Here is a 13,025-nt window from a genome sequence, read left to right on the forward strand (position 1 = left end):
CCTTTGTCTGTGATTGGTGAGGGGGCTTTGTCTGTGATTGGTGAGGGGCCTGTCTGTGATTGGTGAGGGGCTTTGTCTGTGATTGGTGAGGGGCCTTTGTCTGTGATTGGTGAGGGGCTTTGTGATTGGTGAGGGGCCTTTGTCTGTGATTGGTGAGGGGCCTTTGTCTGTGATTGGTGAGGGGCTTTGTGATTGGTGAGGGGGCTTTGTCTGTGATTGGTGAGGGGCTTTGTCTGTGGATTGGTGAGGGGCTTTGTCGGTGTGGCACACTCTTTCCCCATCTCTCTCCTGGCAGGTCCTTCTGAACGACGCCAGGCCTTCCATCCATCTTCATCCTTTTATTAAATGTAACCCCCTTGAGCCCATCTGCTTGAGGGGACCCAAGAGGAAATCGGGGTGTTATAAATTAACTGTGACAGGGCACATCCCGGGAGCACCGCCAGCCGGACGCTGGCCTCCTCCAGTCCATCCCAAAGTCTCCACCCGCCGGGAGCTGTCACAGCCCCTGGCCCTGCTGCCTGCCCACGCCGGGCTCAGAGCCTGGAGTCTCTCGTCTCTCTGCCAATGCACCAGGGCTCAGCAGTATTCAGAATAATCTTCCTCCACGTAGTTGGCAGGGAACCAGCCAACCTGGAAACAGATGAGTTCATCAGAGCAGCCTCCGCACATCCTCCTACCGCCCCTCCACACACCAGGCAGGCTCCCTCCCACCTCAGGGCCTTTGCACCTGCTATTCCTTCTACCCCAGAAAACACATCACCCAACATACCCAAGGCTGACCACACACATACACAGACACACACACACAGACACACACACACATAGACACACACACACAGAGACACACACAGACACACACACACACAGACACACACACATAGACACACACACACACAGACACACACAGACACACACACAGACACACACACACATAGACACACACACACACACAGAGACACACACATAGACATACACATATAGACACACACGCAGACACACACACACAGATACACACACAGACACACTCACAGACACACACACACAGACATACACATATAGCCACACACACAGACACACACACACAGATACACACAGACACACACACAGACACATACACACACATAAACACACACACACAGACACACACACACACACACCCCCATTACTTCCTAAAAGTCCCTCCCTAAATGTCACTTTATCATCAAGGCATTCCTAGCCACTCTATTCAGAATTGCAAGCTCCACCCGCCCCAACACTCACTCCTTAGCCCCTTTCCTTTTTCTTTTCTTTCTTTTTTTTTTTTTTTTTTTTTTTTTTTTTGAGACGGAGTCTCACTCTGTCCCCCAGGCTGGAGTGCAATGACGCAATCTCAGCTCACTGCAACCTCCACCTCCTGGGTGCCAGTGATTCTCCTGCCTCAGCCTCCCGATTAGCTGGGATTACAGGCGCCTGCCACTACACTCGGCTAATTGTTTTGTATTTTTAGTAGAGACGGGGTTTCACCACGTTGGCCAGGCTGGTTTCAAACTTCTGACCTCTGGTGATCTGCCCATCTCAGCCTCCCAAAGTGCTAGGATTACAGGCTCGAGCCACCGCGCCTGGACCCCGTTTTTTGCTTTATCTTTCTCTATATCACCTATCACCATCTGATTCATTATGTATAATTTGCTTATTTACAAGCTTTATGTCTGTTCCCCTCCCTGCAACTACAATGTGAGCTTTACAAGGGAGAATTTTTTTTTTTTTTGAGACAGAATCTCACTCTGTCTGTTCCCCTCCCTGCAACTACAATGTGAGCTTTACAAGGGAAAATTTATTTTATTTATTTATTTTTTTTTTTTGAGACAGAATCTCACTCTGTTGCCCAGGCTGGAGTGCAGTGGCACGATCTCGGCTCACCACAACCTCTGCCTCCTGGGTTCAAGGAATTCTCCTGCCTCAGCTTAACGAGTAGCTGGGATTACAGGTGCACACCACCACACCCAGCTAATTTTTATGTATCTTTAGTTAAGACAGGGTTTCACCATGTTGGCCAGGCGAGTCTCAAACTCCTCTCCTCAAGTGATCAACCCATCTTGACCTCCCAAAGTGCTCGGATTACAAGCATGAGCCACCACGCCTGGCCAGAAGGGATTTTTGTCTGTATTAATTGTCACTGAATCCCAAGAGCCTAGAACAGTTCCTGGCACACAGTAGATACTTAATGAATATTTGTTGGATGGATGGATAGATGAATGGATGGATTATTGGATTGATGGGTAGGTGGATAGATAGATAGATAGATAGATAGATAGATAGATAGATAGATAGATAGATAGATAGATAATAGATCGGTCGATAGATAATGGATAGGTAATGGATGGATGGATGGACGGATGGATGGATGGATGGATGGATGGATGGATAGATGAATGGGTGGATGGATACATGCTTTGGTGGATAGTGGTTGGATGGAGGGATGGATGAATTAATGGCCTGATGGGTAGGTAGATGGATGGATAAATATAGAGATAGATTAACAAATGGCTGCATGCATAGATAGATGGATGGATGCACAGACAGAAATGGATGAATAGATGTTGGATGGATGGTGGATTAATGGATAGATTAATGTTTTAATGAGTGGGTAGGTGGATGGATAAATAGATAGGTGAATGGAAGGGTGGGTGGATGAATGGATAGATGCATAGGTTGAGATGGATGGATGCACAGATGAATGGATGATTTGTGGATGGATGGATGGATGGGTAGATGGATGGACGGATGAATGAATCCTTTACATCCCAATCCTTCCTCAATGCTCCAAAAGCCTCTCTCAAACCCTAATTGTCCTCCACTGCTCATTAAACTGTCCCTCCAATGTTTTAACAAAACTCCTCATCTATGCAATTATCCAGATCATTTTTTCTTGTATGTTTTCCCCAGGAGAATGTAAGCTTTAACCACTGTCCTTGTCATCATCACACAAATATTTCTAAGAAATCATCGTAATCAAGGCGGAATTCTAGAGACTGAGAAGTCATCAGTGGATGAAATAAAGAAGGTGCTCTGCCTTCAAGGAACAAAAATAAGAACTTGGCAGAAACAAGTGGACTTGAAGAGCCCCAAGGTCTATTCCACTCCTTAGAGTCGGAATTCAAGCAGGCAATTGAGCACAGTGGTTTAGTCCCAGCTCTACCTCTTTGTACATTCAGTACTGATTCGGCACCTACTGTGTGCCAGGCACTCACTGTCCCAAGCACTGGTGTGATGTTGCAGTGAGCAAGACAGACACGGATCCCTGCCTCCTGCCTCGACGTTTTCCAAACATGACAATCACCCTCTCACCCCAGGGCCTTTGCACACGCTGGTCCTTCTGTCTGGAACACTTTCCCCCAACACATCTACAACCTTTTCACTTGGATGACTTTATTTATCCTTTGTTAATCAGTTTGACCTTTCAGAAGTCATCCTGATCTGCTCCTAGGGTGGATTGGGGGCTCCCTCAGTGCTCCCACGCTGCCCTGTGATTTTCCACCACAATCTCTTTTATTCTTTCTTTTTTTTTTTTTTTTGAGATACAGTCTCGCTCTGTCACCCAGACTGGAGTGCAGTGGCGTGATCTTGGTTCACTGCAAGCTCTGCCTCCTGGGTTCACGCCTTTCTCCTGCCTCAGCCTCCCAAGTAGCTGGGATTACAGGCACCCGCCACCACGCCCAGCTAATGTTTTTTGTATTTTTAGTAGAGACGGGGTTTCACCATGTTAACCAGGATGGTCTTTATCTCCTGACCTTGTGATCCACCCACCTCGGCCTCCAAAAGTGCTGGGATTACAGGCGTGAGCCACCGCGCCCAGCCTCTTTCTTTTTTTTTTTTTTAAACACAGGGTCTTGTTCTGTTGCCCAGGCTGGAGTGCAGTGGCACAATCATAGCCCACTGCAGCCTCCAACTCCTGGACTCAAGCAATCCTCCCACCTCAGCCTGCCGAGTACCTGGGACTACAAGCATACACTACCACACCCAACTAATGTTTTTACTTTTATTTATGGAGAGGTGGGATCTCACTATTTTAGCCAGGCTGGTCTCGAATTTGTGGCCTCAAGAGATCCTCCCACCTCAGCCTCCCAAAGCACTGGGATTACAGGCATAAGCCACCGTGACCAGCACCCTTGTTAATCTTGACCACTCAGCGTCATGACTGCTTGGTTGTAAGTCTGTCCTCCACATTCGATTATAAGTTTCATGAGGGCAGTCCTTGTACCGTGCTTGTTTCTATCTCCTTGGCACCCAGCACCATGTCTGTACACAGCAGGTGCTCAATACATGCAGGTAGGTTGCATAAATGCATAAATGGCATCCCTGCGTCCCTTCCTTCCCTCCAACCAAGAGAGACCTCCACGGGAGCCACACCTCACCTTCTCCAGTCCCCAATTCCTGTCCCCTCCACCACCAGGTCAACCCCCATGCCTTCCCCCTGTCACCCAGCCCTGCCTGCCTCACCCGGCCATAGATCTCCCCTCGCCACCAGCCTTGCTGTCCCTTCTTGTTAAGGATCTTGATGATGTCACCCTCCTTGAGCGACAGCTCTGATCGGTCCCGGGCGCAGAAGTCATAGCGGGCTTTGGCTGTGCCAAAATACTTTGTGCTTCCCACTGTGGAGAGAGAACAGAACTGAGAAAAGGGTCTGGGGCAGATACGCACTCCCTGTCGGGGGGCGCAAGCTCTTGAGATGGTAACTCCAGATAAAGGAGTTATCAGTGCTCTTCGTTGCAGAGTATTAGATGCCCTCTGCTGTAAGGGGATACAACTGTACTCCCAGCATCATCCTCCCATTCAAATTTAGAAAATAAGACCTTTTTTTTTTTTTTTTTTTTTTTTGAGATAGAGTCTTGCTCTGTCACCCAGAATGGAGTGCGATGGCACGATCTCAGCTCACTGCAACCTATGCCTCCCGGGTTCAAGTGATTCTCCTGCCTCAGCCTCCTGAATAGCTGGGATTACAGGCCTGTGCCACCATGCCCGGCGGGTTTTTATGTTTTTAGTAGAGATGGGGCTTCACCATGTTGGCCAGGCTGGTCTTGAACTCCTCGCCTCAAGTGATCCACCCGCCTTGGCCTCCCGAAGTGCTGGAGTTACAGGTGTGAGTCACCGCGCCCAGCCGGAAAATAAAACTGTTTTTGAATTTTTATTTTTATTTTTTTATTTTGAGGCTGAGACATGAGAATCCCTTGAACCTGGGAGGTGGGAGGCAAAGGTTGCAGTGAGCTAAGATTGCACCACTGTACTCCAGCCTAGGCAACAGAGTGAGATGTGAGACTCTGTCTCAAAAAAAAAAAAAATATATATATATATATATATGTGTGTGTGTGTGTGTGTGTGTGTGTGTGTGTGTGTGTGTATGCGTATATATATATGAAGGGATAGACAGGAGTGGAAAGGGGTTCCTGCTACTGCACAGATACGACCTCTGCAAACCCATTGGAACGGGTGTCAGTGTCATCCCCAAACTTTCCCTCCACAATGGGAAGGGGCTGGGGCTGTAAGCGCCCAGTCTGAGTCCTCCTACCTGCTGGCTTGCTGATGGTCCTCTTCTCAGGCTCCTTGAAGGGGAACTGCAAGGTGGTGTCCAGAGACTTGAAGCAATCCTTTAGGGAGTTCTGCTGGTAAAACTCCACCAGCTCCTAGAAGGCGGACAACATGGCAGATGCTATCCCAGCAGGCCAGCCCATAAGGGGGCAGAGCTAGGAAGAGCCATATGCAACTCCTCATACAAAGCAGGCCCTGCCTCTGGCCTCTTTGGCAAGTGACCCCTTGAATGCCCTCCATGATGGGGAGTTCATCACCTTCCTGAGCAGCCAGGACCATTTATGGGGAAGGCACCACATTGCCTAAAACAAGTTCTTCTAATAGTGGACTAATTCACTTCGTGATAAATTTGCCAGATAATTAGCTCGCCAAATTTGAAACCTTCAATGGGTGCCATGTGCCTTAATTTACAATTAACAATCATCATTGGGCCAGATGCAGTGGCTCATGCCTGTAATCTCAGCACCTTGGGAAGCCAATGTGGGAGGATCACTTGAAGCCAAGAGTTCAAGGCCAGCCTGGGCAACATAGCAAGATCCCATCTCTACAAAATATTAAAAAATTAGCCAGGCATGACAGCGCATGCCTGTAGTCCCAGCTATTCAGGAGGCTGAGGAAGGAGGATCGCCTGAGCCCAGGGGTTTGAAGCTACAGTGAGCTATGATCACAACACTGCACTCTAGCCTGGGCCACAGAGCAAGATTCTGTCTCTTGTATTTTTTTTTTTAAAGTAAACCTATATGAAAGGTTCATAGATACTGATTACCCTATTCCAACAACTTGTCTGAAATTTTTCAGGAGTTAAAAATTGGGGGAACGTGTTTCAGAATAAAAAGTATGGAGGAAAAAAGATTTGTTGAATAAATTAACCTTTGGGGGAGTCAAGGATCCATTTGAGAATCGAGTGAAATCTAAAAGACAAAAAATATAGATGCATGCACAATTCTGGACTTTCTTTCAGAGGACTCAGCTTCTCAAGGGCTCACAGACCATGGGTAAAAACCATATGCCTTAGACCACTAGGCCTAAAAATATCTAAAATATGGCTGAAAATTACAAGGCACCAAACAGAAGTAAGAACATTCAAAAGGCATTTGAATTATTGCCAAAACAATTATGCAGCAGATTAGGCAAAGACATGCTATGGGTCTGCCATTCAGTGAAGCTAGATGAGGAGTAAACCTCAGTTTTGCCCATCTGTGAAATGGGGACTCAGAAAAACGGTTGAGGGGATTAATTAGGTTCCTATCTATAACATATTTGAGGGCTGAATGCAGTAACTCACACCTGTAATCCCAACACTTTGGGAGGCCAAGACAGAAGGATTATTTGAGCCCAGGAGTTCAAGGCCAGCCTGAGCAACAAAGCAAGTCCCCATCTCTACAAAAAAAAATTTGTTTTAATGAGCCAGGCATGATGGTGCATGCCTATAGTCCCAGCTACTCAGGAGGCTGAGGCGAGAGGATTATTTAGCCCAGGAATTTGAGACTGCAGTCAGTGTACTATGATTGCACCACTGCACTCCAGCCTGGGCAACAGAGCAAGACTCTCTCTCTCTCTCTCAATCTATCTATCTATATAAATAAAGAGACACACATATATACATATATACTACATATGTAGTATATATGTAAGCAAAATTTAAATACACACATACATATATGTATATATACATATATACACACATACATATATACATAACATATGTATATATGTATAAATAAAATTTAAAAATTAATATATCTTACACTTAAATGCTCTGTCAATACTCAACTGCTGTTAGTCATTATTACTCCCATTGTTCATCATTAAGAACATAAGTTTAAGGTCACTTTCACTGTAGTGCCACTGAAGGGGGGTCACCCTGAATGTAGGAAAAGGGGGTCCCAAGGCGCAGGTGCAGGGAGGGTCCTCCTAGGTTCTGGAAAGCTGGGGTTGAGCGGACGTTGGCCCTTACCGTAAGCCCCCGGAAAGCCTTCTTCTCTGTGATCCGGTACAGTCCCTCTGCTGTCATGATTTTAATGTGCTTGACCTCGACGTTATATCTGGAACCAGATGGTCACCGGGCCCTGAGTCCGGGGACCAGGCCCGTTCCCCACCAAGCCCCAGTCACGGAAGAAGCAACCTTGACCCTTTCAGGGAAGAGTAACTGCTGGAACCCAAACCCTGAAGCTGTCCCAACAGAACCCATTCCTTGGGGCCTTTGCTACTCTAAGCCTTCATGTCTTCCTCTCGTAGAAGAGGAATCATCTTCCCTGACTCACAGGTTTGTTGAGAAGTCAGTAGGGCCTTGTAAAGAAAGCAGTGTTCTAGAATAGACAGGAAGAGACCTCCCCTTCCACCAATATAGACGACCACAGGATATAAAGGAAGAGGGAGGAGAAACCCATTTCTGTCAATACGGTGGACATAGACTAAAAGGGGCCTTGGTGGAGACCTCCACTCCTGCTCATCTGGCAAACTAGATCAAAAACAAACAAACACACAAAAAACAACAACAACAAAAACCTCTTCCCATTAAAAAAACCCTAGAAATGTTGAGGAAAAAAATGCTGAGTTCTACAAAAAAAAAAAAAAAAAAAGTAAGGGAAATTCACAGGAGCCAAAAATAAAAACAAAATTACAAACTCAGCAACATGTGAGACAAGGGAATTCTTCTGCACTGTGGGTTGGAATGTCAATTGGTTCAGCCACTGTGGAAAGCAGTTCGGAGGTTTCTCAAAGAACTAAAAATAGAACTACCATTTGACTCAGCAACCCCAGGACTGGGTATCTACCCAAAGGAAAAAGTAATTGTGTTGCCAAAAAGACACACGCCCTCGTATGTTCGTCACAGCACCACTCACGATAGCAAAGACCTGGAGTCAACCCAGGTGCCCATCAACAGTGGACTGGATAAGAAAATGTGGTACATATACACCATGGAATACTATACAGCCATAAAAAAGAATAAGATCATGTGTACTGCAGCGGCGTGGATGCACTGGGTGTTATTATCCTAAGCCAATTAACACAGAAACAGAAAACCAAATAACCCATGTTCTCACTTATAAGCAGGGATTAAACATTGGGTACACATGGACATAAAGATGGGCACAATATTGGCCAGGCATGGTGGCTCACGCCTGTAATCCCAGCACTTTGGGAATCCGAAGCGGGTGGATCATCTGAGGTCAGGAGTTTGAGACCAGCCTGGCCAACATGGTGAAACTGCCCCACCCCCACCACCCCACTGTCTCTACTAAAAATACAAAAAAATTAGCCGGGCATGGTGACATGCACCTGTAATCCCAGCTACTCAAGAGGCTGAGGCAGAAGAATCGCTTGAACCTGGGAGGTAGAGGTTGCAGTGAGCTGAGATCACACCACTGCACTCCAGCCTGGGCAATAGAGAGAGACTCTGTCACAAAAAAATAAAAAATAAAAAATAATAATAATAATAAAATAAATTTTTAAAAATTAGAAATTCCTGGAAATTAAAAAGAAAAGAAAAGATATATATATATATATATATGAAAATTGGTTAAAAATAAAAGCCTTCAGGCCAGGCACGATGGCTCATGCCTGTAATCCCAGCACATTGGGAGGCCAAGGCAGGTGGATCACTTGAAGTCAGGAGTTTGAGACCAGGCTGGCCAACATGGAGAAATCCCATCTCTACTAAAACTACAAAAATTAGCCGGGCGAGGTGGCGGGCACCTGTAATCCCAGCTACTCGGGAGTCTGAGGCAGGAGAATCGCTTGAACCCGGGAGGCGGAGGTTGCAGTGAGCCGAGATCACGCCACTGCACTCCAGCCTGGGTGACAGAGGGACTCTGTCTCAAAAAAAAAAAAAAGAAAAAAGAAAAAAGAAAAGAAAAGAAAGAAAGAAAAGGGAAAAAAGAAAAGTCAGGGCGACAGAGGGAGATTCTGACTCAAATTAATTAATTAATTTTTAAAAGCCTTTTTGAGCCTCTATAGGAATCATATCTTTCTTGTGGTTGTCAATTAAAAGAAATAAGAAAGGTGAAAGGCACTCGGGACCCAGCAGGGGTTCAGTAAAAGGTGGACGTTATTACTGTACACTTCTATAAAGTAAAACCTGGATATCCTTTTTCCCAGGCCCGCAGGGCCCAGGCCCCAAAAGGGTATGGGTGAGGGAGAGAGGAGTTACTTAATGCTGATGGCAAATTCTGCTGCATCCTTCACCCTCTGCCGCACCAAGAAAGTCCCGTCCGAGCGGTTGGCCAGGATGTTTTCTGCCCCTGCCCGTTCCATGGGGCCTGCATACCTGCAAAGAGACACCAAGGACAGAGGTGGCACGGCCCCCGTGCCTGGGTCCCCCTATTGCCATATGGAGGCTGCCTTTTCCCCTGAATCCCTTTGATTTTTTTAAGCTGGTGACAGCCTGGATCTAACAACCCTTTAGCACCAAGGTAGGCCCCGTGGAGGCAGGGGCCGGAGCCCAGACATGGGGAGCGGGCTTCCACTTCTGTAGGTCACCACCAAGGTCTGACACACGGACTCAGGGGGATGGCTCAGCCTTTTGGGCCTGGCTGGGTCTCTGGAACTTGGCGATGGCTTCGCCGGACATTTCCTGAAGGCTCACTGTGTGCCCATCTCTGTGGTCACCCGGACAGAAGTAGGGGAAGGAGAATGAATCACGAGCCTCAGGTGCAAAATGTAAGTGAGAGCCAAAAAACCCAGTCGTCAAGGTAAATGACAATAAGTAAAACACACAGTATTCTAATACACACAGTCTTCTAATATTAGAATATTACTGTGTAATATTCTAATACACAGTATTCTAATGACAATAAGTAAAACACACAGTATTCTAATGTGATTCTTAGAAACCACAGTGAATAAAAAATCAGCCATCAAAAGGGAAGCAGCACTGACATGGGCTACAATAGAGATGAGCCTTCAAAACCTCGCACTCAGTGAGGGAAGGCAGGAACGAACGGCCACACAATGTGGGATTCCACTTGTAGGAAATGTCCAGGACAGGCCAATCCGCCAAGACGGGAAGGAGACTCTTGGTTCCCGGGGACTGCGGGAGGCAGGAGCAACTGCCCGGGATGGGGTTTCTCTTGGGGGTGATGAGAATGTTTTGGAGCTAAATGGCGGTGATGGCGGTGCAGTATTGCAAATATACTAAATGCCACTGGCCGGGCGCGGTGGCTCACGCCTGTAATCCCAGCACTTTGGGAGGCCGAGGTGGGCGAATCACAAGTTCAGGAGTTCGAGACCAGCCTGGGCAACATGATGAAACCCCGTCTCTACTAAACAAAAATTAGCTGGGCTTGATGGCGGGCACCTGTAATCCCAGCTATTCAGGAGGCTGAGGCAGGAGAATCGCTTGAACTCGGAAGGCAGAGGTTGCAGTGAGCTGAGATCACACCACTGCACTCCAGCCCAGGCAACAGAGAGAAACTCTTGTCTCCAAAAAAAAAAAAAAAAAAGCCACTGAATGTAAATGTAACATGAATATATTTATAATGTGAATGTAAATATTCAATATAAATAGTTATATATAATATATAACATAATCATTATATAATAATATATAACTATCTATATTGTAGATAGCTATATATAATAATTATAGATAGTTATCCATAACTCTATAATATATAATATGAATATAATATAAATATACATGTAATATTTATATTACATAGAACACACCATATATAGTCTATGTAAATATATGGTATAACATATACTATAAATGTAAATGGACAACATAAATAATACATATTAATTATATGTAATACATAATTATACATAATATATAATTTTTTTTTGAGACAGAGCCTCGCTCTGTCACCCAGGCTGGAGTGCAGTGGCACTGTCTTGGCTCACTGCAATCTCTGCCTCCTGGGTTCAAGCGATTCTCCTGCCTCAGCCTCCCGAGTAGCTGGGATTACAGGTGCACACCACCACACCCAGCTAATTTTTTGTACTTTTAGTAGAGGCGGGGTTTCACCATGCAGGCCAAGTTGGTCTTGAACTCTTGACCTCAAGTGATCCACCCGCCTCAGCCTCCCAAAGTGCTGGGATTACAGGCGTGAGCCACCACGCCCAGCCCATAATACATAACTTCATATAAGCATAAATATCTCATGTTAATGTAATGTATATTATAGTGTATAATGTGCAACATGATAGAAATGTAACATACAATAAGGAATATTAATTATGCATAATACATAATTATACATAGTATATAATTTTATATAAGTGTAAATATGTCATGTTAATGTAAATGTATATTAAAATATATAATTACAATATGACATAAATGTAACATTATATAAATAACACATATTAATTATGCATAATATATAACTTTATGTCACCTAACATAATGTAAATGTAAATATGTAATATATAAAGCTACAGTATAGTGTACTACATAATGCATATGATATATAAACATAATGTGCAATATAAATAACAAATGTTAATTATCTAGAATATATAGCATAATATAAAGGTAAATCTGTAATATAAATATGTTATGATATATGGTATAATATGTGATATAAGATATAAATGTAAATATACAATATAAAGAATAATAGTTATGTATTATATGTAATTGTATATAAATCTAATAAAATATAAATGTAAATAGGTAATATATAAATCTATATTATAATATACTGTATACTGTATAATATAATATAAATGTGCAATATAAATAAAAAGCATTAATTTGTGATAAAAATAGCATAATAAAAATATATATTATGATATGTGGCATAATATATAGTAGGTTATAAGCATAAATACACAATGTAAAGAGTATTAATTATAAACCTTATGTAATTGCGTATAATATCTAACATCATGTAAATGTTAATATGTAATATAAATGTAAATATGAATAGAAATAGAAATGCCAGTAATCATTACAAGGTTAATTTTATGTTGTATGAATTTTACCTCATTTTTAAAAATTTAATTAATTTATTTATTTTTTTTGAGACAGAGTCTCACTCTGTCGCCCAGGTTGGAGTGCAATGGCGCAATCTCGGCTCACTGCAAGCTCCACCTCCCAGGTTCAAGCGATTCCCCTGCCTCAGCCTCCCGAGTAGCTGGGATTACCAGCGTGCGCCACCATGCCCAGCTAATTTTTGTATTTTTAGTAGAGACAGGGTTTCACCATGTTGCCCAGGCTGGTCTTGAACTCCTGATCTCAAGTGATCCACCTGCCTCAGCCTCCGAAAGGGCTGGGATTACAGGCATAAGCCACCACGTCCAGCTGAATTGCACCTCAATTTTAAAAAATGAATGCAAATCTGGTTCAAGTTGGCGTTTAACATTTTTTTTTAATGAATGCAAAGAAACCATGATGAACAAACGTCAAATTTTTGAATAAAGACAGAATCTGACTGCCCGACTCACCTCACCCACCTCCTCTTAGTCCCGGCTCTATTGGACCCTGTCTTTAGTTACAATTTTGATATTTG

General features: G+C 44.2%; 1 protein-coding gene across 1 annotated transcript in view; it reads right to left on the reverse strand.

The window, feature by feature from the left end:
• Positions 1–322: 322 nt before the first annotated feature.
• The window catches only part of VAV1 (vav guanine nucleotide exchange factor 1), an 84,549-nt gene continuing 71,846 nt past the window's right edge, over positions 323–13,025 (reverse strand). The window contains exons 23-27 of the mRNA XM_050770176.1: positions 9,719–9,835; positions 7,523–7,610; positions 5,546–5,660; positions 4,480–4,631; positions 323–630 (exon numbers count right to left, since the gene is read on the reverse strand). Of these exons, the coding sequence (XP_050626133.1) occupies positions 577–630; positions 4,480–4,631; positions 5,546–5,660; positions 7,523–7,610; positions 9,719–9,835 (526 nt within the window). The 3' untranslated portion in view covers positions 323–576. The remainder of the gene's footprint in view (positions 631–4,479; positions 4,632–5,545; positions 5,661–7,522; positions 7,611–9,718; positions 9,836–13,025) is intronic.

Source organism: Macaca thibetana, chromosome 19, assembly GCF_024542745.1.
Source record: "Macaca thibetana thibetana isolate TM-01 chromosome 19, ASM2454274v1, whole genome shotgun sequence".
NCBI lineage: Eukaryota > Metazoa > Chordata > Mammalia > Primates > Cercopithecidae > Macaca > Macaca thibetana.